This window comes from Crocuta crocuta, unplaced genomic scaffold (assembly GCF_008692635.1).
Source record: "Crocuta crocuta isolate KB4526 unplaced genomic scaffold, BGI_CrCroc_1.0 scaffold24, whole genome shotgun sequence".
Taxonomy (NCBI): Eukaryota; Metazoa; Chordata; class Mammalia; order Carnivora; family Hyaenidae; genus Crocuta; species Crocuta crocuta.
This window is the reverse complement of record NW_027530974.1, coordinates 15,089,932-15,114,912: the sequence shown is the minus strand read 5'-3', so window position 1 is coordinate 15,114,912 and position 24,981 is coordinate 15,089,932. Positions and strand designations below refer to the sequence as shown.

Here is a 24,981-nt window from a genome sequence, read left to right as displayed (position 1 = left end):
TGAAAGTCGGACGCTCAACCGACTAAGCCACCCAGGCGCCCCTTAAGTTTTATTTTTTAAGTTTATTTCTGAGAGAGAGAGAGAGAGAGAGAATCCCAAGCAGACTCTGTACTGTTAGCCCTGATGTGGGGCTTGGGCTGAGATCATGACCTGAGTTCAAGTCAAGAGTCAGATGCTTAACCGACTGAGCCACCGAGGCGCCCCTATTTTCAGGTGATTTTAATATTGAATTTTTTCCTTGCGGACTGTCATTGGTCTAGTTATGCAACTAGGAGACAAGAAAACACCAAGGAATCAGAGGGAGCAGAAGGGACACGGAGTCCCAAGAAATGTTCGTTCGTGCCTGGTCTGTGTCAGGCACTGTAGAAAGCAGTGGGGATTGCAAAGACCACGAGCAGTTCCTGTCCTCAAGAAGGTAAGAACAACTCCGGATGGGAGACAAACACAAAAACAAATGAATACGATAAGATGTTTTGAAATACGGTAGGAGAAGGTGTAAGGTCTGCCAGTGTGGTGGCCTAGCGGCGATGGGGAGCGGGGTCAGGAGAGTGGTCTTGAGTTGTCTTGAAAGATGGGTACGTATCTGCATGCGGCCCAGCACGGAGGAGGGGGGTCTGAAGGGAAAAGAGCAGGTGTAAAAGTGTGGCGATCGAAACAGAACGGATTTGGGGAGCCATGAGTAGGGAGGTTTGACCAGAAATGAACATGGGAGGAGATGAAGGAAGCTGGAGAATTTGCCAGAAGGCAGCTCGAAGATGGCTGGTAAGATGTGCTATGGAGTCAGGACTTTATCTTACATAAATCACTGTAATAACAACAATTGTACTAACTCATATGAAGCACTTACTCTGTGCCAGGCATTGATACGATCATTTTACATGAATCGAATTCATTTAATCTTTGTGACGACTCTATAACGTAACTATTATTATTATTTTACCCTCATTTACAGACAAGGAAATCAAAGCACAGAGATGTTAAATAACTTGACCGAAGTCACACAGCTAACAAACAGAGAACCCAGAAATCATAACCGAGGGAGTCACGTTCTTTAACCCCTGGTTTGCGTGCTTACCTAATGATCTGGGAACTGTTTTTTCAGCAGAGGATGACATAATCAGATTTTACTGCAGAAGGATGGCGCAGGAGGGGCACTAATGTGGGAGCATGGGTGGGGGTGGGCAGCGGAGGAGGGATCCAGGGAGACCAGTTATGAGACCTGACAAACCCCCCCAGGAGAGAGGCAATGACTTTCACACCCAGGGAATTCAGGAAGAAACCCAGAAACCCTCCCAAACCCAAGGAAGCTTGGCTTCTAGGGACCCAGCGTATCTGACACTCAGCGAGGATTGCACTTCTCCTGCTCTGCGCAACAGAATCATTTTCAGTAAGAACCTTGAAATGAAACAAATGATAATGGCCGGATAAGAAGCACAAATAGTGAAAGTGCCCTTCTATGGAAGTCTTACGTGTAATCATCCTGGTAAAGTAAATAAAAAAGATTTTCAGTGCCAGCACAATGGATTAATATTTTAAATCATATTCATATAGTTTTTGGAGAAAGGGAGAAAAACGCATTCTTACATATTAATCCAGACCAGTAGAAATGAGTAATTAAGATGGCGCAATGGTTTCCAGCTGTTTAAAGTAGAACGAGCTTTCAACATACGTTTTGTTTGCAAGAAGGGAGTACCACAGGGGTGGCATTTGGGCTCAGCGCTGAAGGACAAGTAGGGATGCATCAGGACACCTGGGAATGGGGCCTGGGGAGGACATTCCGGGAGGAGGGAATGGCATGGGGAACAGCATGGACGGTGCTGATGACTGGTGGAACTGAGCACCATCTTCTTGGTCTGGCAGACCCGAGAGTGCACTAGTGCGCGGGGCTGGACAGAATGACATTTGAAAGCCTGGTGGCACCACGTGGAGAGGGTTCTGGATGCTCCAGGGAAATTTTTCTTAGAGAGAGAGGCGGCAGTGTGGGAGGCAGATGAGGTAGGGTGCTCATGGGGGATGCAGGAAGTCCCAGTAAGAGGGAAAAGTGCCCTAAACTCAGAGGCGGCTGGAACAGAAAGCAGAAAACAGGGCACCTGGGTGGCTCAGCTGGTTAAGCGTTCAACTCTTGGCTTCCGCTCAGGTCTCGATCTCGCGGTTCATGAGTGTGAGCCCCACATCAGACTCTGCACTGGTGGCGCCGAGCCTGCTTGGGATTCTCTCTCTCCCTCTTTCTATCCCTCCCTTGCTTGTGCTTTCTTCCTCAAAATAAGCAAATAAACTTAAAAAAAAAAAAGAAAATAGAATATAGAAAAGAGTGTCTAGATAGGTAGGCACCTGGGCACAGGCTTCCACAAAGCCACCAGGTCCTAAGCCTGAGTTTCAGCCTTTCCTAGCTTCCGGTTTGCATTTTGATGCACTCCAAGAGCCCAGAAGGTGTTCCACACACACACACACACGCATGCACACGCACTTGCACACATGGTAGGTGCCCTCAATGGCACCAAACGGCACCTTGCACATCGTTTGCTGAAAGAATGCTGTGCTCTTGAGACAGTAGCTCCAAAAATGCCCATTAGGAAGGGCGACCTTAAAATCCTGGTTTTCGGCCAACTAACTGTATGGGCTTAAATCAGACGAGGCAAATTTATTAACAGTGTTCCTTGTCACTCTTAAAGTACCCTGCTTTTGATGATCACTTATATGGTATTACTATCTTTGGGTGACCCCTCTCCAAGGTGTACCGGTGCCTTCCCAGTCCCATTTACGGAATACTGATGGTGGTGGGCGTAGGAAGAATCCCGGACCTCGTTTCTGCCTGGACCACCCCAGCGCTCCATGCCCCTCCCTGGGAACAAATTCCCCTCCCCGTCTCCGGAAGGATTACCGGGCTGGCAGCCTTGCGAGAGAGGAAAGAGTAAGGGAAGGAGACTCTTTGACAATGAGATTCTGGCTCCAGCTCTGCCCCCAAACAAGCTGTGCAGCCTCGGGCAAGGACGTCCCCGTCTCTGGGCCCCAGGGTCCTCAGGTGGGAAGCAGGAGGGCTCAGCCAGATGCAAGGCCTCTACCGCGTCTTTGAACTCTAATTCTCAACGGGCCCACTTGCCGGAAGCCGTAGCAGAAGGCACGTCCCGGATCTCCCCTGAGCATCACCGCCGCCCGCAGTGGGGACACACGGCTCTACCCGGTAGTGCCCCGGGGTGGGACCCCCTTCGAAGGTTCTTGAACCACAAAAAGCCCTCAACGCTAGTCCTGCAGCNGGCCCCGCCCCCTGCGCCCTGCGCCCCGCGCCCCGCGCCCCTGCGCCCCGCTCCCTGAAAGCCTGGGCTGGAGGCGCGCGGCCTCGGGGCAGTTGCCGGGAGCTGTTGCCACAATAAACCGCATCACGCGGACCTGGGACCTGGGCGGCGGCGGGTCGTCTGTAACTGAACCTGGACGGCGGGAGGCGCCTCGGTCACGCCGAGGATGCGGACTGCAGCCCTCTGCAGAGGAAAGGGCGGGGAGGGGGGCTCACTGCCCGGCCGAGGCAGGCTNCTGCGGCTGCCGGGCTGCGGGCTGCGTGGCCAGCCGCTGCCCGGGCAGCCCCAGACGGCAACGTCACAGGCACACCTCGGGACGACGGCCACACAGGCAGAAACCCACACAATGAGGAAAACCAGGCATTAGGATCCTTACAGCTCAGCAGCCGCGAAATGGGTCCCGCGGATCATTTTTATGGAAGGCACGGTCTGTGAGCTGTTAACCTGGGAAGGAGTTGCATTCTCAGAGAATTCAATGAAAAATGCAGTAATCCGCCAAACAAGGCAGGCCAGGAAGACTGAGCAACAAGTTCCTTCCTGGATGTTTTTTCTTTGTGTCCTATTTTTAATTCTTTTTTTTTAATTTTCAAGAATTTTTTTAAAAAGTGAAAGGGGTCTTAGACGTCATCTACCACCATCCTATTTTACAGGCTGTAAACCTAGGCTCAGAGAGGGTGATTCAGATTGGGGTGTGGAGGCTCGTTAAGGAGGAGTCTGGAACCAGGAACCAGGTGGCCTCATAGCAAGAGTCTTGCACAGAGTCGGGACCGGAGGCTTTTCTTTCCAGGAAGCAACTTTATTCCAGCCAGCACTGCTCAGTTGGATTCGTACCCTAAGAATGGAGCCCCCAACGGCCTCATGGCGTAGTTTTTAAAATGCATTTTTTACTTCTTTGCCTCCCACATATGGTGAGGCACAAATATGTAGTCTAATTAAATGGTCTCCATGTTACAAGGTTGTGATGGATGCTGTCATGTTCGCGTCTACAAACCAGGTTGTCTTGAGGTGCTTTTTTTCTTTCCTTAGGGAGGGGACCCTGGCACAGCCTGACTCAGTCCCATGAATCAGCAGCACCAGGAAAATCCTAGGAGGGATTCTGGGAAATGTAAAAATCCTGGGTCTTTCCAGGGAAATTACTGGTCAGTTCTGTTACAGACGTTGATTATCTGGGTTATAGCGTTTAACCTCATTTCACTGCCTCTCTTTACTGCTTGGATGGTATTCTTGTCAATTTTCCTTTTACTAAAATTGAGAAAAGAGGAAACGTGGGATAAAACTCAAGTCAAAGCATTAGAATTATTGAGCAAGGAGCAGTCAAGATTTGTGAATGAAGAGTTGAAACAAGGCTCAGATGGCATTTGGGGAATGTCTCTGAGAGAATTAACTCCCGGGTGCAATAAGTCACATGAGACGTTCCAACTGGAGACTGAGCACCCTCGACCAGAATAAGCCCACACAAGACAGCAAAGAAATGTTCTTGAGAAAGTTTAGTGAATATTTGCAGGATGAACCGTGTGATTTTTTTTTTAAGGCAACCAGGGAACAGAGATTGGATAGGACATCAGTGTGAATACATGGGGTAGAATCACGGTGTACCAAATGTGTTGTGCGAGTCTGCCTGGAACTTCAGTCCACGGTTGTGAAAATGTTCTTTTTCTAGCAATGTGCTACAGCTTGCTTGTACTGCCTCAGGAGAGCTGATTGTCAGGAATATTTGGGCCGGGTTGTTAAAACAAAATCATTATTAAAAATGAAGTTATATAAATGTACCATCAAATTAGTTGTATTAAAAATAAAGGTAATAAATACAACTCATCAGCTCCTAATTATTTTATTACAATTTACCGTTGGGCACCTGGGCGGCTCAGTCGGGTAAGTGTCCGACTTCAGCTCAGGTCATGATTTCACTGCTCGTGAGTTCAAGATCCGCGTCGGGCTCCACACTGACGGCACAGAGCCTGCTTGGAATTCTCTCTGTTCTTCTCTCAAAATAAACAAATAGACTTTAAAAAATAAAATAAGGGCATCTGGGTGGCTCAGTCGGTTGAGCATCCAATTTCATCTGAGGTCATGATCTCACGGGTAGTGAGTCTGAGTCCTGTGTTGGACTCTGTGCTGACAGCTCAGAGCCTGGAGCCTGCTTTGGATTCCGTGTCTCCCTCTCTCTCTGCTCCTCACTCCCCCTCCCGCTCTGTGTCTCTCTCCTTCAAAAATAAATAAACATTAAAACAATTAAAAAACAATTTACTCCTATGTTTCTGAATGTATTTATCATATCTGTGTGCTCTACTGCCCTGGGTCTCTTTCCAGCTCCGTGTCCAATGACATCACATCCGTAGTTTGAAATCAGCCAAGGTGGGGATATGGACACCATGAAAATCAATAAAAGCTACGAATCAGGGCTTTCTGCCTCCCCACATCCAGCCTCTGGAATTCGTTTTAAACGTCTGCCAGCACACCACTGCCTTTTCCTTTCCAGAACACCAAGGAATGGCTCTGCTCTGCTTACCCTTCGCTGATTTCTGCAGCAAAGTGGCATTGGCCACCCCTAGCCCCAGCCACAGGATGTGTGTGGCTATCATCTCCCCTTCGCCCTTCTCACTGGAGAGTTGCCCTGAGGCTCTGTGCTGCTGGCCCATAACGATCATACTCTGGTCCTGGATAACTTGTTTCCACTTTGAAGGCTGCCAGTGTGAAAAAGCCTTTGATTTTCACCCAAACAGGGCCACATCGCTTGCCCATTTTTTTTTTTTTACCTCTACGCCCAAGGTGGGTCTTGAACTTACCACCCTGAGATCAAGAGTCATATGCTCCACAGACTGAGCCAGCCAGGTACCCCCATCACTTGCCCATTTTAAAGTTTGACCACCATCCTTGGTTTTCCTACCCAGTTTTGGATAATCTCAAGACGGTCAGCTTTCCATTTCCCAGTGGCATTTAAGCCTGAGGTTTGACTGGGGTGATGAAGACATTGAAAGAACTGGTGCCTCTCAAACTACGATGTGTGCGCCCTGGAGACCTTGTCAAAATACAGATTCCCATGGGGTAGGTTTGGGGTGGGGCCCAAAGACCTCATTTCTAACAGGCTTGCCGTCTGCTGTTGACGGAGAATTGCACTTGGAGTAGGAAGGTATGGAACACATGTGGCTGTCAAAGCATTACTTCAGAAGACAGAAAGGAAAAATGGCAGGAGGAGAAAGAATTGAAGAGGAAGTGACAGGAGTTGGGAGGGGGGAGTATGAAAATTAAGTCCATACTTCATTTTACTCCCATCTGGGAAGGACCTTTACACGTAAAGTTGCGAACCGGAACGCACGAGCTTCTCACCCCTCTTCTCTGGTGGAGGATGGGTAACTGGGTTATGGTGAGGGAGAAAATTCTCATTTGCTGTTACCCAAGCTCTGGAGTTAGATTTTTTCCTCTTCTGTTCGTTCTGAGATCATTACCTTTCCAGGGATGGCGGGTGGGTAAACTAGAGGGCAGAGTTAGATGTCTCTCTGTAGCGCTCAGAGCGTTAGTGCACAGGGTGGGTTTGGTAGAGGCAGCTGAAAGGTTTCAGGTTTCAGTGATTAGAAAAAGTTATGTGTGGACCTTCATTCCCAAACATGTTCCAAATGACGAATTTCTATAATAATGGCTATTATTAAAATTTTTTAAAAATGTTTATTTATTTTTGAGCAAGAGAGAGATGGAGCATGAGCAGGGGAGGGGCAGAGAGAGGGAGACACAGAATCTGAAGCAGCTCCAGGCTCTGAGCTGTCAACACAGAGGCTGAGGTGGGGCTCGAACCTACGAACCATGAGATCACAACCCGAGCTGAAAGTCAGATGCTTAACCAACTGAGCCCCCCAGGAACCCCCTGGGTTTTTTTTTTTTGAGTGCTTGCTAAGGATTAGGTAAGAGAAGGAAGCTGACAGCGCTGTGGGTATTGCTATTTTATTAGCCAATTATTGGCTTCAAGTGTGGATTGGAAAAATATGACCCACAGGCCAGATCGGGCCCACTGCCTGTCTTTATTGGACATCTGAGCTAAGAATGGCTTTTATATTTTTAAACAGTTGAAAAAAATATTGGAAAAATTTTTGAAAAAGAAGAACATTAGTCATTTGTGACAATTATATGAAGCTCCAATTTCAGTGTCCGTAAATAAAGTTTTATTGGAACATAATCAGCCCCATTTGTTTACATATTATCTACACCTCCTTTGTGTCGTGAGTGACAATGACCATATGGCCTGCAAAGCTGAAAGTATTTATTATCTAGCCTTTAATGGAAAATGTTTGCTGATCTATGATTTAAAATGATAAAGTCATTCCTGCAAGGATCTCAAATAACTGTGTGGAACCCTAATGGCCTGGAAGAGTTTGCACTGCTTTCAGAAGGGCAAAAATCTCCTAGGGGACAGATGCCACCCAGGGGGAATTCATCTAACTAACTAACAGTACTCCCAGCCCTGTAAACCACTCTGTTAAGTGGCTTCATTCAGTCCTCCTCCCCCACCCCCACGCCTCGCCCCAACACCCTGTTCAGCAGGGTGGGGGGTGGGGCACACCACCTCACTGTGTTGACATGGGACGTGGTGCAGGGAGCACCTAGCTTCTGGAAGAAGAGAAGAGAGCACCAGATTGTCAGAAACCAGGGGCGGCACTTTGAGTGTCTCCTTGAATTTAAAGACCTAATTAAAAAACCCCATATCGCTCTGGTGTTTTACATTCCTTTGTCAGACACTTCATCCTAAACACTGTATATCTGGAAACCAGTCCCCTCTTTTATGCACATGTTGTGTCGCTCCGATGTGAGGGGCCTCTAAAGTCTGTGTCTCTGGTACGCACTGGGGAGGGTTGCTCAGTAACAGGACCAAGAGCATTTAGAAGCCTCACGAATCTGTCTGTGAATAGTTGTGAAAAGAAAACCACCACTAGTAAAGGAGAAAGAATTGTACCAGAAGATCATCATACACAAAACATACACAGCAACACATTTGCATAATTAAGATTCTTGTTGTCTGTGTACAGATGCTTGTAAGAACGCCAGCAATGGACTGATGGAGTTGCCCCAAAGTGCCGAAGACAGCCACAGCTTAGGCGTCCCTTTAAAGGACTTGATATGAGGGGCACCTGGGTGGCTCAGTTGGTGAAGCGTCGACTTTGGCTCAGGTCATGATNGATAAATAAATAAATAAATAAATAAAGGACTCGATATGACAGACTCTTGCAGAGTACATGCAGAAATAAATAAATAAGCCCCCAAACAGGGGAAGAATTGTTTGCCAAACTTCCGCATGAAGTCAACAATCCCGACGTTTGCCCATTCCACACAAACTGGGTAAATACAGAGAGAAAACACCAATCTCAGGGTAATAGTTTAGAGAATGGCAGCCTAACAGTAAATTTAGCATCCGTTTCCATCCACCTGAAGAACCTGGTCTGGAGCACATTTAGGTCTTATGTGAGTCTAACACGGGCTGAGAGCTTAAAGGGATGTGTAAAAGGAGAAACAATCCTCACTGAATGGCAGTTGGAAAGGAAAGCTTGCTTTTCAGAAAACGGTAACAACTCCTAAGGTTACCCCTGACAATTTTCACACACTGATATTCTCACAATTAAGGAAAAGTAATAATTAAATGATTTTCACCGCTTCCAGTTTTGGCAGGACTCAGGCACAAAGCCCTGAGATTTCTCGAATCGATGGTGTGATTTTCCCGTGCTGCCCTTGAACATACTGTTTGACGCTCCAGGGAAGTGCAGCTGCTGGGAGCGCTGAAAGACCAGGGAGACCTGGANGCTCCCACCTGACCCAGTCCCTCTCTGGGCTCGTGGACCACCCTCCAGGAGGTGATTTCATTGCTGGTGGTGGTGGTGGGGGGTGTCTCTCACTCTTCTAATGAAGGGGCTGGACTAGGAGATGCTGGTTCTCAAAGTGAGGTACCATAGCACCTGTCTCAGATGGCAAGCTGCTGCTGCTGGTCATCAGTGCAGATTCCCAGTGACAGGGACACCTGTACGGGATGGGAATCTCGAAAGACGCCGCCCCGGATTCTGTATTTTCAGGAATCTTCTTGGGTTGTCCACATTGCAAGAGCCGGAGGAGCCTGGGCTCTGGAGGGAGACCGACCGTTGACTGTTGGGAAATTATTTCTCATCTTTAAAATACGAGATAGCAATGGTGCCTACCTCCGAGGGTTTTTCCTGGGAAAAAATAATCCTGAGGAAAAAAGGCACAGGAAGTACTGCATGTAGTTGCAGTGACTATGCAGTACATGGAAGCTAAGCGGACTTTGGCGACACTTTAATAGTTAAGGTTGACCTATTTTTTAACAATTTTTTAATGTTTATTTATTTTTAAGAGAGAGAGTGTGAGCGGAGGAGGGGCAGAGAGAGACGGAGACAGAATCCGAAGCAGGTTCCAGGCTCTGAGCTGTCAGCACAGAGCCCAATGCGAGGCTCGAACCCACAAACTACGAGATCATGACTTGAGCCGAAGTCAGACACTTAACTGACTGAGCCACCCAGGCGCCCCAAGGTTGACCTATTTTTTATTGTAAAGTAGATAAAATTCTAAATTCTTCTTTTGCTTTTAACAGGACAAAATCAAATTTAATAGGCATCCATATGGGGAATCCCCATAGGCATGAAGTTCTGGATAAAGTTCTAAATTCTGACTGAAGGTCCCCAGCTCCATCAAACTGACATCACTGCAAGTAAAGAAAACACTCTTTGTTGAATAATCTGGCCTTTCAACAAAGATTTAATGTTTTTGATTTTTAAGAATAATGTGTATTTATTTTGAGAGAGAGGGAGAGAGAGATTGAAAGCAGGGAAGGGGCTGAGAGAGGGGAGAGAGAATCCCAAGCAGGCTCTGTGCTGTCTTTGAGGAGCCCGACGCCAGGCTCGAACTCACAAACCGTGAGATCATGACCTGAGCTGAAATCAAGAGTTGGACCTTCAACCCACTGAGCCACCCAGATGCCCCTGATTTTTTTTTTTAACTACAAGTTTGATTCCATCTCACTTTTACACCAGTGAGAACAGTTCAGCTGGCCTTTACCTGATGCGCCCGGCCCCCAAAACTCCAGAAAATTTTAAAAAAGAGTACAAGTGTCACGTGTCACCTACCCCAAACCAGAGGCAAGCATGTCTCCAGTGGCTATTGCCAGCACTCTTTTCTGCAGAGAAGCCCCTTCTGAGCATGGACAGATGGGGTTCCCATGAACCCTACAATTCGTGGCTTTGCCTTCCGGCCCTCTGTCTTCCTTCCAGCAGGCCGTGCAGTTAACGCAGCTAACAGTCTGTGCTCTGTCCCCTCACCACGCACGCTGCAGCGAGGGCTTCACGTCACAATTACCTGGAGTGAAATCACAACCCTGGTCCCCGAGGAGTGTGCTGAGTCTTGCCAAGAGCATCATCCCAGGGAGGCTGCTACGGATCTCTCTCTCTGGCTGCGAAGGCTTGAGACTCATGCACAGGCATAGTTGTTGGGAGTTAGAGACAGAAGAGGGAGAGAGGGAGACAGACACAGAGAGGGATCATTGAGCCTGTTCATAGGTACAGCTCTCCCACGCAGGTGAGGTGCTAGGTGTGCCCCGAATCGGCCTCTGCTGGGAGAAGAGGGACTCAGTTCCTCAACTGCCCGGTGCCTGAATGGGTTTCGGTCAGGAGGGCTCCTGGGTCACTGCTTACAGATAGGGCTCCATTCCGTGGACCGGTGACCTGCGAAGGCTCAGACGCCCTACGGGGCCCATCGTCTGCCATGGGAACATCTGCGTCAGGCCCCACCTGTCGGCAGTGTGCTGCGGGTGGACTTCTCACGGTCACAACCATTAGAACAGAGGACTGGGGCAGACACTGTGGCCCTGAAATGAGGACATGGGCTTTCGTTTAGAAGTCTGTGCTAGACATGCCAGGGCGGAAGGGAATGTGCCAAACTCGAGCTCAGTTTTGTAAGTCATCCGGAGTGGCTGCTGATAGTTTTTGATTACTTAGGTAACTTGCCACCGTGCTTTTGGGTGGTACTACCGGCTAACTACATGGGTCACGGAAAGGCTGTGCGGGCCCCCTGTCTACACCAGCCTGCTGCGGATGATTGGCGAGATGTGCGGTGGAGGCTCTGTCTTCCAGTGGTTCCTGTTTCTAATTCTTTTTTTTTTCAATGTTTGTTTGTTTGTTTTGAGAGAGAGAGAGACAGAGCACAAGAGGAGGAGGGGCAGAGAGAGGGAGACACAGAGCATGAAGCAGGCTCCAGGCTCTGAGCTGTCAGCACAGAGCCCGATACGGGGCTTGAACTCACAAAACATGAGATCATGACCTGAAGCTGGTTGTCCACTTAACCGACTGACCCACCCAGGATTCCCTAATTCTTTTTTTTTTTTAATGTTTATTTATTTTATTTTTAAGAGAGAGAGAGGAGAGGAAGAATTCCAAGCAGGCTCAGCGCTGACTCACAAACTCGAGAGATCATGACCTGAGCAGAAACCAAGAGTGAGCGGCTGAACCAGCTGAACAACCCAGGCGCCCCTTGTTTCTCATCCTTTCCTGCGGGAGATTTTTCAGGCCCAGCCTGCCCCTTTCTTATGAATCCTTCCTCGTAGTCACTTTCCTAGATTGCTACCCAGATATGCCCCTCCCCCCATACCCACAGACTCCTACAATATCTCCAATTGCCCGATGTATTACATTTTAATTTATGGCCAAACATCGTTTGTTACTTTGGTCTAGTCAAGCCAATTTTCTTATGATCCACTCACACTAGTTGCCTGCCATCTGTTCTAAACTCTTGCTTATTTATTCGTTCAACAAATATTTATTGGGCACCAGGCACTGTCCCACGTGCCGCGGAGAAGAGAGAGACCAAAGCAAAGGCCCTGCCTTCATGGAGCTTATAGAGCGTCCGCGGAACAAACAGATAAGTAGACATATACGACAGGAGGTGGTGGAAAGTGCTCTGCAGACACAAACACAACCTTGGAAAGAAATAGAAATCACCTGGAAAGGTAGAGCAGAAAGGACCCTTAGGGGTGGGGGTGCGTGGAGAGGGGACAGGAAACAGGAATGCTGTGTGCGGAAGCGTGCTTGGGGCGTGTGGAGGAGGGTGTGTGGGCTGGTGTGGCTGCAGAGGAGACAGGACAAAGGAGGGACAAGGTCAGAGAGGTACCTGACGTCAGCATCATTGCTCTTTGGAGCGGGTGGGGCCTCTGAGAGGTAGTGCATTCCAGTTCGTGTCTCATTCTCCATGGCCATGTATTATTATAGTCGTTGTATGAAATGCTTGAGGGTCAGAAAGGGGGATCATTTTTTTAAGCTGTTTTAATTTTTAAGAAAAATTTTAAATTTCATTTCAGAAAGAGAGAGAGAACACAAGCCAGGGCAAGGGGCAGAGGGAGAGAGAGAGAGAGAGAGAGAGAGAGAGAGAGAATCCCAAGCAAGATCCATGCTCAGCATGGGGCCCAATGTGCAGCTTGATCCCATAAGACTGGGATCACGCCCTGAGCTGAAATCAAGAGTCAGACACTCAACTGCCTCAGCCACCCAGGCACCTCTGAAGGGGGGATAAATTTGGGGGCTATGGACCCAGGATGTGGTGGCATCCGATTCTTCCACATCTGTCTTGCCTGCGTGGATCTTGCTATTTCCTATTCCCTTTGCAAAGTTTCTCTGGCACCTGTAGAGAGTGACATTGTATTTCAAGGCAAAGCCCTCCATCTTTTCCCCCAGACATATTTTACTTTGCAAACAGGTGGTGGTAGCAGCAATGGTGCACCCAGGGCGCTGCGCAGACACTGATGTGCCCCAGCAAACGTTGCAGCAGGGAGCATTCTTCTCCCCTGACAGGGTTCACAGCTAACAGCACCCTCGGCCCCTTTGAGCACAGTGTCTGAAGACTGAAAAGGAGTAATTGAATAACCCTCCATGGTGGGCAGGCCTAAACCTTCCCGATGAGCTTATTTTTGTCTGCCTCTAGAGTTAATCCCAACTGACTATTAACTAGACTGAGTATTTACCAGCTAAGTGCTGAAAAGGCAATAGCAAGAGAGATATTTGGTGATATTAGCAGGGAGAATCTCACTTTTTTTTTTTTTTGAGTTTCCTTATTTATTTTGGAGAGGGAGAGGGAGTACATGGTGGAGCGGCAGAGAGAGAGAGAGAGGAAGAGAGAGAATCCCAAGCAGGCTCCATGCTGTCAGCACAGAGCCCGAGGCAGAGCTCAAACTCACGAACCACGAGGTCTTGACCTGAGCCAAAATCAAGACTCAAGTGTTTACCAGACTGAGCCACCCAGGCGTCCCAGGAGAATCTTACTTTTAAAGGACACTGGCCAACATCATCAAGTTGTACTTTCAATTATTCAGAATAGATGTGGTATCACTGAATACTTCTAGAAGGAAATCTTCAGCTTGTTTTCTTATCCATTTGGCTTTGGTTGAATTAAATTAAGCAACAATTTAAAAATTCTTTTATTTTCTGTCCTGTTAGGGGGGGAAAAGGCAAAGAATATTTCAAACCACAAAAGAAAAAAAAGAGACAGCTCACCTGTCTTCCTTTCTCTATCTGTTCTATAAAAAGAAACAGAGTGAGACACAGAAAAACCATCTCAACGATATGATTATTCTATACCTAGATAGCTTCAAGAATTTCTGGAGAACGATGTCTATCACCATCTTCCCTTTTCTCCGATGTTACATGGTCATGGTAGACTTCTGTTTCTGGTCAAAATAAATGGTTACAGGACACATAAAATCACCCAGGACCCAACAAGGCAAAACTGATTATGCCAGATGTCTAATAATAATAATAATGATAATAATAATAAACTTACCAAGCATGCAAAGGAACAGGGAAATATGATCCACAATTAGGAGAAAAATAAATCAGTCCACTGACCTAGAATGAACGCAGATGTTAGAATTAGCAGACAAGGACATTACAATTTGGGATCGCTGTATTCTGTGTGTTCAAAGAGCTAGAGGAAAGACTGAGCATATTAAGTGGAGACACGAAAGTTCTTAAAAAAGACCCAAATTAAACTTTTGGAAACAAAACTATAATGTCTGAGAGGCTTTTAAAAATTTTTTGAATGTTTATTTTTGAGAGAGACAGAGCATGAGCAGGGAAGGGGGCAGAGAGAGAGAGAGGGAGACACAGAATCTAAAGAATCTAAAGCAGGCTCCGGGCTCTGAGCTGTCAGCACAGAGCCCGATGCGGGGCTTGAACCCACAAACTATGAGATCGTGACCGGAGCTGATGTCAGACGCTTAACTGGCTGAGCCACCCAGGCATCCCTGAGAGGTTATTTATTTATTTATTTATTATTTTTTTTTAATGCACTGAATGAGGTTACTGTCAGGACTAGTCTGTTCAGGCTGCTTGCTCTAACAAAGCTTCACGGGCTGGATGACTTAGGGACAGGAGGCTTGTTTCTCATGGTTCTAGAAGCTGGAAGTCTGAGCTCAGTGTGTCCACGTGGTTGGGTTCTGGTGAGAGCCTTCTTGTGGGTTGCAGACTTCTTGCTGTGTCTTCACTGCGGAAAGAGGGTGGGAGGGCTCAAAACCAGTAATAAAGGGGGGGCACCTGGCTGGCTCGGCCGGTGGAGCATGGGCGTCCTGATCTCAGAGTTGTGGGTTTGAGCCCCATATTGGGTGTGGAGATTATGAAAAAAATAAAATCTTTAAAAAAGAAGGGATAAAGAGAAAATCTTAATAGCAGATGGAGAAAAAAAATCTATGTGCAGAGGAACTTTTAAAGTATATTGAAAGTACTTTTAAAGTATCTGAATATACTGCAAGCAAAAGTAGTGACCTATAATTTTATACCCTGTGAAAATATCTATCAAAAACAAAGGCATGGGGGTGCCTGGGTGGCTCATTCAATTAAGCATCTGACTCTTGACTTCAGCTCAGGTCATGGTCTCATGGTTCGAGCCCCATGTTGGGCTCTGCTGCTAACAGCGTGGAACCTGTTTGAGATTCTCTCTCTCTCTGCCCCTCCTTGACTTGTGCTCTCTCTCTCTCTCTCAAAATAAATAAACTTAAAAAAACAAAAATGAAGGCAAAACAAAGAGTTTTCAGATATGCAAAAGTTGGAAGAATTCATCACCAGCAGACCCATATGTAGAAATGTGACAGGAAGCCCTGAGGGAAGAAGGCAAATGAAACCAAATGGAAATATCCATCTACACAAAGGAACAAAAAGCACTGGAAACGGTAACGACATGCATGAATAGGTAAGATGTTTTATGACTATTTAAATTTCTTTAAGATATAATTGATTGTTTAAGCAAAAATAGTAACAAGCTGTGTGGGGTTTATGTTGTAGGTAAATGTACCATGTATGACTGCAATAATAGCTCAAAGGCCAGGAGGGGAGGAATGGAAATATACTGGGAGCATTTGGGGAAAACCAATAATATGACCTCTGGGTAAGCCCCCAGATATTTGGAAACTAAATAACATTCTTCCAAATAATCCCCGAGTCAAAGAAGCAACCAAACAACTAAAAGAAAGAGGCTTGACATCTGGTTTCTTTGCCCAGTTCATTGGGAAATTAAAACACCAGTGAGTACCACGATAGTATTTTGGGTGAGTAATTACTAACAGTAATTGGGGAGTGTATTTGTTTTCCATAGCTCTATAATTAATCTCCACAAATTTAGTGGCTTTAAATAACACATATTTGTAGTCTCAGTCTCCATGGGTCAGGAGTCCATGCATGGCTTAGCTGGGTCTTCCGTTTTGGAGCTCACAGGCTGCAATCAAGGTATTGGATGAGGGTCCAGCTGGGGCTCAGGATCTTCTCCCAAACTCATGTGGTTAGTGGCAGAATTCATTTCCTGGCAGCTGTGGAAGTCATTGCAGCTTTCTTCTTCAAGGCTAACAGGAGAGACTGTGCAGCTATTCTACCTCTGACCCATAGACTCTCCTTTAAACGGCTCACCTGATTTGGTCAGGCCCACCCAGGATAGTCGCTGTTCTGAGGAACTCAAAATCAACCAATGTGGAGACTTAATTATATCTGCAAACGCCTTCACCTTTGTCATATTATGTAACCCAATCATGACTATGACACTCCATTATAATCACAGAGCCCACCACATTCAAGGAGAAGGGATTATATGAGGGGTATCCACCAGGATCCTGGGATTTTAGAGGTCATCTGAGCATTCGGCCTGCCCCACTGAGAGGGAAGGGAATAAGCATAGGAAAGGATATGATTAGTCAATTATTTGTCACTCATAATCTCTTGTAAGTGACTGCATATCATTCCTGGATGCGAAGAATTAGCTTTGATTGGCTAGTTTCTTTCTCATGTTATTATTATTTCCTTCCTCAAGACCATTTGTAAGGTTTTAATAACCTTAAGAATAATTATAGTAACAATAACAGCTAGCATTTCTCGAATGCTTAAATCTGATATTTTGCGCAGTATTTTACATACAATATCACATTCGATTTTCACAACAAGCATAGGAGGTAGGTGTTATTATACCCATCTTACAGATAAAGAGAAGATCCTAAAGTTTAAAAGTCTTATATAACTCGCCAAAAGTAACATAGCCAGTAAGGGAGGAGTCGAGATTCAGACTCAGAGCTGCCAGATTCTTTTTTGTTTTTAAGTTTATTTAGTTATTTTGGCAGAGAGGCAGAGAGAGCAAGCAGGGGATGAGCAGAGAGAAAGGGAAAGAGAGAGAATTCCAAGCAGGCTCCACACTCTCAGTGCAGAGCCTAACACAGGGCCTGAACTCACGAACCTGGGAGATCATGACCTGAGCTGAAACCAAGAGTTGGATGCTTAATCAACTGAGCCACCTAGGCGCCCCAGAACCAGAGCTGTCTCATTCTAAATCCAGTGCTCTGGAGAAAAGCAATGGGAAGGCAGATATCAGGAGAATCTGTGTTTCCATCACTAATTCTGCTTTTTGAACAGCTTGTCATTTCTTACTGAATTGTTTCCATTAAGGATAAACGCAGCCGTCTTCAGCTTTTGGGAAATGCTCTCGGTGGAAAGAACGTATAGCCAAAACTGGTATATATATCACTGTGTGAGTGTGTGTGTGTTTATGTGTGTGTGTATATTTCAACTCTGCCAAACCATTTTCTATCAGTTGGAAACATTGTTCCCCATACCCACCTCTCCCCTACTTTGTCTTAAAGGCTAGAGCAAGGTTGTATCGTTGTGAGCAGTTGGACTGTGTTTTATGAGTAAGTTTCTGATTTAGGGAGTGAAAACACATGGAGATATGAAAACGTGTACAGGTGGCACTGCGTTAGCATGCAATTATTATATGTAACGCATGTACCTAACTTCATGTCTGATTGTTGGCAGTGGTATATACTTTTATACGTTTGAAAAAATTTTGCTCCTGAATGTCTAAGTCCCTTTGAAAAGCTAGCTCCTACCAGACTGAATATTGCACAGATGTTCCCTAAAACGGGGGTTCCCTTTGTTCTTCGAGACCAAATGGCTTCATGACTCTGGTGGCTGCCTTCCCAAGAGGGGACAAAAAATGTTTTCTAGGGGATGAGGAGCAAAATGAGTAGGTTGGTAGGTCCTCAGAAGAGGTGTGGGTGGGGTCGACCCAAGTTTTTGTCAAGCACATACTCTGACGCTTTCGTCTCTAGTTTAACTGGGAGAGAAATATAGCCACCATCTCCAGGAAAATGTGTGCACCTCTCTTAGAAACAGCAGCTTCTACAAACGTACACAGCTAAGTAATCATCATCACCACCAGGGGGCAATAACACCACAGCGATGCTAGAATAGTAATAAACTTGCCATTGTGTCCAAATCATCAAGAATAATCTTAGGTGAATGGATTATGTGCTACTCATGGTCTTTGATACAATTAAGTACTGATATACTAATTACATTTCTACTATAAAGTAACAGTAATTGGGACCGTCTAGGTGGCTCAGTCTGTTGAGCCTCCAACTTTGGCTCAGGTCATGATCCCACAATTGGTGAGTTCGAGGACCCGACAGACTCTGTGCTGACAGCTCAGAGCCTGGAGCCTGCTGCGGATTCTGTGTCTCCCTCTCTCTCTGCCCCTCCCCCACTTGCACTCTGTCTGTCTCTCAAAAATAAAATAAACATTAAAAGTAAAATAAAATAAACATGAAAAAATGAAATAACAATAATAATAATGAAGTAGCGCTGGGCAGGCCCTTTTTTGGGGAAACTTTTATTCGTCTCTGCTACCTTCCCCCTTAGAAGGAAAACTTAGCGGTGGGAATCATGGGGTAGGGAGGGGGATTGGAATGGACAAGCGCAGGGAAGCTTCCAGGTAATGAAAATGAGGTCCAGAGACATGAGAGAGTGACTCCTCCAACATCGTCTTCCTAGAAACACAATCAAGGCCCAGAGATCACGAGTCACATCCATTGGAAAGCCCACAAGACCATGCAGCCTTCTCGGTGAGGGAAGGGGCACCATCTCCTCCATGTGCCCTCAGCATTTACCATGGGCTTCTTGAGTTCCTAGTATGGGCAAGGCACTGTGCTTGGCCTGGGCTGACCTGGGGGCAATAATAATTAATAATAAAAACAATAATAACAACTATGGCACCAACAATAATAATACCGACATAATCTCTGCTCCCAGGAACTCAGGGTCCCGTAGGAATATAGATGAGTTAATGCTCAAACAAACATCGACTCACAAAATGTGTTAGATGATGTAAAAGAAAGTATGTTAGTGTGAGATCATATAATGGGGGTAGGGTGTCAGAAACTGACACTTAACCTGAGAAGCGAGGGAAGAGAAAACAAGATATGTCATATGACTTCACTCATATGAGGACTTTAAGATACAAAACAGATGAACATAAGTGAAGGGAAGCAAAAATAATATAAAAGACAGGGAGGGAGACAAAACATAAGAGACTCTTAAGTATAGAGAACAAACAGAGGATGGTTGGAGGGGCTGTGAGGGGGTGAAGGGCTAAATGGGTAAGGGGCTTGAGGAATCTACTTCTGAAATCATTGTTGCACCAAATGCTAACTAACTTGGATGTAAATTATAAAAAATAAAAAGTAATTTTAAAAAGAACAGAATAAACAAAACAAAAACAGGGAAAAAACTATTCCAGGCTGACTCTGAGGCTTATATATAAAGGGAGGTAGGGGCCATTTCATGCCAAGTACCCTGTTGACCGTGTCCAGGGATTGGGATTTCATCCTAAGGACAATAATAAGTGTTGAAAAGTTTTGTACACAGGATTAACATTGATCCATTACATTCTGTAAGACCAGTCTGGCTTCCATTTGGAGAAACAAAGTGAAAGAGAACAAGAGTTAAGGCAGACAGAATTATTAGGGGACCATCATAATCATCTGGTGACAAATAATGAATGCTTAATAGTGACAACAGAGAGAAGTAAACAGATTCCAGGTGTATTCTGAGTGAGACGAGGCAAGACTTATTGTCTTAGATGTCAAGGTGAAGTGAGAAGCAGGGATCGAGGATGAACCCCCCGAGCGCTGGCATATGATGGGGCAGGTAGGTGACATTTACTGAATTAGGGAAGGCAGGATGAAGGACAGAAGGCCAAACTTTCAGTTTTAGTTGTGATACCCTGGAATGTCATGGAGATACCCAAATGGGGATATTAGGTTGGAGCTCAGGAGGAAGATGTAGGCTTGGGACTCGTTTTTAGGGATCATCAGCATAAAGCCCTGAGAGTAGATGACACTGTGTAGGAAAACAGGGTAGAAAGAAGCAAGGGCCAGGAGGAGTCTCAGGAGGATGCCAACATTTAGAGGTGAGGCAGGCAATGGATTCATGCAAAGGCGACTGCCAGATATGTTCAAGAAAAATTAGGAGGATATGGTATCATGGAAGCAAAGACAAGAAGATTTTTCCAGAAGGAAGGAGTAATCCACTGGGTCAAATGCTATTGAGTGATTACTAAGTAAGATAAGGCCTGTAGAGGAGAATTGGATTAAGCAGTACGGAAGCCATTAGTTACCTTCCCTAGAGCACTTTTCAGTGAAGCGATGGAAATGGAAGCCAGATCAGAGTATTTGAAGAGGAAATGGGCATACACAATACTCCAAAATAAACTATCGATAGTTTGGGGACTTAAATGTGAAACTAAAAACTTGGAGAAGAGAATGTGGAGGAATATTTCCATGATTTTAGAATGAGAAACAACTTCTTGAATGATAAACAAAAAGGCACAAATCGTAAAAGTTACGACTGATAAACCTGACTACTTTAATGTTCACTGAATATTAAGAATACTGCTTCATAAAGAATGTAAAAAATCAAGTTGCATATCCCATGATCCTTCCACGTTCCATATTTAGGAATGTGGAGAAAATCTTGCCCATGTGCCCAGAGAAATGTCTAAGAACGGGCACAGTAACATTTTTCATAAGAGCAAAAACCCAGAAACAGTTCCGATGACTGATCTCCAAAGAAATGATATATACATCTGTGGTATATTCATTGAACAAAATGTTACACATCACAACATGAAATGAAAATGACTGAACTGCATGAATATCTCTCACACACGTCACATAGAGCCAAACGTTCAATGTGCAGAAGATTATGTAATGAGTCCAGTGAGACCACGTTTAAGAAGATGATTTAGAAATATGAGTATCAATATCCAAGGAAAAAGTGAAAAGAATTGAAGGTATTTGTCCTTTCTCAGCAGACTTGAGTAGAGAAAGTAGTGCAGAAGATAATGTTTTCAACACACTTGGTAATATTTGAATTTTTGAAAGTATGTACACATATTATTTTAATTAAAAAGTGTAAAGGTAATTGTCAAAGTCAAGGAGAGGTAAAAGTCAAGTGGAGTTTCTATGAGGAACAGCTCTGAACAACTTTGGATCTCAATGGAAATACAGAGAGGGTAGCTGGCTGACACACAGGATGGTATTAAGGGAGGGTTGTTTGTTTTGACTGCTTTTTAAATTATTTTTATCTTTGTTTTTTAAAGTATTTATTTTGAGAGAGAGGGGGAGAGAGAGAGTGAGTGCGCATGCACCACAAGTAGGGGAGGGGCAGAGAGAGAGGGAGAGAGAGAATCCAAAGCAGGCTTTGCACTGTCAGCACAGAGCCTGACACGGGGCTCAATCTCACAAACTGTGAGATCATGACCTATGTCAAGACCAAGTTGGATGCTTAACTGACTAAGCCAACCAGGCACCCCTTGATTGCTTTTTAAAATGAAATATATTTGATACTGTAAGGGCCAAGGGGTAGGGATAGGATAGGATATATATCCTAGGGATAGGATAGGATCCCCACCAGGGATAGGAGCTTAAAGTCGAGAAAGCTGTAGAAACAAGCCTCGCTACTTTTTTGTTAATCTACTACCTCAACCCAAATTCCACTTAGAATTCCTTACTAATAAAGCTCCTAAACATCTGTTTTCTTTTTCCTGTTAATTCTCACAAATTTGATGTCTTTGTCTAAAAGGTATAACAGCTGCCTGCCTGCCTTGGTCATTTCCTTAGATCTCAATTTCAATCCTAGGCCTCCATATGTATGTAATAAAATTTTGTTTTATTCTACAGTTAACCCGTCTCATGTAAACCATACTTTTAGTCCAGCAGAAAGGCCTTGAAGGGTAGAGGAAGAATTTTTCCTTCCCTGCCATATGGGAAGAACCCATTCAAGATGGGGAGGTCAAGGATACAGAAGATTAGAGAGATAATAACCCTGAGTATGGTCCTTGAGAAGGCAAGAGAGAGTAGGGTCTATACCATTTCAACAGGGGGACAAATACGTTGTGTGTGATAACAGGAAGCAGGAAGGAGAGACTGAGATAGAGGTAGCTGGGTGAGTTGTGTAGAGAGGGCATGAGAAAGTTCCTTTTTGATGGGTTCACTTTCCTTTTTTGCATGAGAAAGGATCATTTGTTCAGAAGGATCATCGGGTGGGGGGTGGTCAGAGCTTGAGATGGATTTGTCACTGTACAGCTGGCTGTGATGGATGTCCACTTGAAGATGAGGATCGTGAATTTATAGAGATATCAATTCTGTCATTTGTACAGTCACTTTTACCAGAACTAAAATCCGGGAATGTGTACCCCTCGCACTGTCCCTGTCCCATCGGCAACGTGCCAATGGTTACTCAAGGTCGAAGGACGAGCATGATATACTTTCTGGAAGGTAAGTTTTACATGATAATAATCCTTCTAGAACATTTTTGTTTAACATCCAAGAACATATATAATGGATTATTAGAACACAAAGTTCAAATAGATTTTTACAGTTAATCAGAATGTTAAACAAATTTTTAATGCTTATTTATTTTTGAAAGAGAGAGAGAGAGGTTGAGTCAGAGCATGAGTAGGGGAGGGACAGAGAGAGAGGGAGACACAGAATCCAAGACAGGCTCCAAACTCCAGGCCCTGAGCTGTCAGCACAGTGCCCAACGTGGGGCTCAAACTCACAAGCCATGAGATCATGACGTGAGCCGAAGTCAGACGCTTAGACTGAGCCACCCGGGGGCCCCCAGAATGTTTTATTTTTTATTATTATTTTTTATACTTTTATTTATTTCTAGGAGAGAAAGAGAGAGAGACAGCGTGAGCAGAGGAGGGTCAGAGAGAGAGGGAGATACAGACTCTGAAATAGGCTCCAGGCTCTGAGCTGGCAGTCAGCACAGAGCCCGATGCGGGGCTCGAACCCACGAACCGCGAGATCATGACCTAAGTGAAAGTCGGACGCTTAACCGACTAAGCCACCCAGGCGCCCCTCCCCCAGAATGTTTTAAATGGGATGTTATGATTATAAGAGGTGGCTCTCCCTCAAATTCCTGAGCAATCAACTTGTTTGCTCCCCTTTGCAGATGGGGTACCTGGGTCAAAAGTTTGAGAACCAATGACTTAGGCTGTAGTGGGTATGGAAGTTGCATAGAAGCCAAGCAGAGATTAGGAACTATATTTTTGGCCTCAAAAGCATGTGATTTTCCAACCTCGCCACATAGCATCTAAAGATTGTTCTTTAAGGTTGCTCATTTCTGCGTAAGAATCTTCTGTTAAACTGCGTTCTAGATGATGCATACAATAATCTTGTATTTCCTTTATTTAACAGACAATTGTGAATGTGGCTCCGGGATTCTGGCTGTAAATAGAATTTTATTAAAACCCATGGCAATCTCTGCCGGTCGTTGGGCTGGTGAACTACCTGACTATTTTGGGTCTTTCTTGTGGTAGAATTCAGAGCTGTACACATTGGGCCCCAAATTGTACTAATTCTGGACTCTGTTTAGGGAAATACATTTGCATCTATATCATCCTTGCTGTTTGACAGATGAGTAAAAAGAGTCACAGAGGTGTTGCTTGCTCGAGATCCTAAAACTCACAAGCAGAAGCTGCTAGTTTCCTATTCTGTCAGAGTAAATGGTGCTACTATTTTTGGTTCGGTGTTCTTTTCCATTTCTGGTTATCGTGATCAGAGAGAGACAAATTCTACTTTGTTTCTAAGATACTCTCTGATCTCTTTCAGGCAACTCACAAGCCGTGCATTGTCATGAAGCTGTCACATAGTAAGGTCCTCGGGTGGTGGTGGCTGGTGGGGGATTATATGACAAAGCTCGTGTAACAAAATAAATATATTACCTCAAACTCCGTGCCAGGAATTACAATGAAATGGGTGGACTTAACCCTTCTTTAATAACTTGTCAAAACCTGTTATCTCCTTAATGCTATGTCCTTTGAAAAGAGCCAGAGGTGAATAAATCTCTCCAGTATTGAGTATCACGCATTGAAAAAAGGAATTTGAGTCGTGTTTAAGGGGGTAAAATTATTTTAAGCATTTAGGAAAACTAAAAATTCTATCTATATGCTAAAAAGGATAATATGAAAATGGAGTCTAATAATATAGTCGTAATCAGATTAAGGAGAAATTTGCCATTGACAGGAAATAAGAGACTGGGATCTGGTGCCACTGTCATCCCGGGAAGGGACGTGCTTTCGAGGGTACGGGAGAGGTGCACCAATTCCCTGCAGTGACTGAGAAGATGGGGGAAAGAAAAGCAAATCAGGAGAATGTTATAGATCCAGCTAGAATTTTTCATCATGAGTTTTCAGCTGGGAGGCCATATGGGCTGAATATCTCCAATGTCCTGCCTTCCCCACCACTTACTGCTGACCTGTTACCGGCTCTCCTAAGTGGGAATGAAAGGAAAACGGTGGTAACGAAGAAGACTCTCCAAATGCCATCTTAGATCATACATGGAACCGTCTGTCTGTGGCAGGTAGATTCTAGATGCCCCTGCCCCCCAACCCCCTCCTTCTAGTATACGTGTGTTTGTGTAGTCTTTGTCTTGAGTGTGGGCTGGCCTAGTGTCCATTGCTGGCTGCTGGGTTGGAGGGGCCCACAGGACCAAGAATGGCCTTTGGCCAACAGTCAGCAAGGAACCGAGGCCCTTAGTCGAACAGCCCGCAAGGGATTGAATTCTGCCAATAATCTCATGAGCCTGGGAGTGGATCCTTCTCCCGGTCAAGCCTTAAAATCATACGCCCTGCTGGCCAACATCTTGATGGCAGTCTTGTCAGAGACCGCGAGGCAGAGAACCCAATTGAAAGGTGCTCAGGCTCCTGCCCCATAAAAACATATGATAACAAACATGGGCTGTTTAAGCCGGGGCAGGGGGGTGGGGGGGAGACCAGGGAGACAGAGAATATGACCATCTTATAACTGCATGAATTCAATATGTTCTCTCATACTTCCTTC

At 45.3% G+C, this 24,981-nt stretch overlaps 1 protein-coding gene across 1 annotated transcript in view; it reads right to left on the bottom strand.

The window, feature by feature from the left end:
- The window catches only part of STMND1 (stathmin domain containing 1), a 35,170-nt gene extending 22,179 nt beyond the window's left edge, over window positions 1-12,991 (bottom strand). The window contains exons 1-4 of the mRNA XM_077769986.1: window positions 12,901-12,991; window positions 10,973-11,145; window positions 5,803-5,977; window positions 3,388-3,476 (exon numbers count right to left, since the gene is read on the bottom strand). Of these exons, the coding sequence (XP_077626112.1) occupies window positions 3,388-3,476; window positions 5,803-5,977; window positions 10,973-11,145; window positions 12,901-12,991 (528 nt within the window). The remainder of the gene's footprint in view (window positions 1-3,387; window positions 3,477-5,802; window positions 5,978-10,972; window positions 11,146-12,900) is intronic.
- Window positions 12,992-24,981: the final 11,990 nt, after the last annotated feature.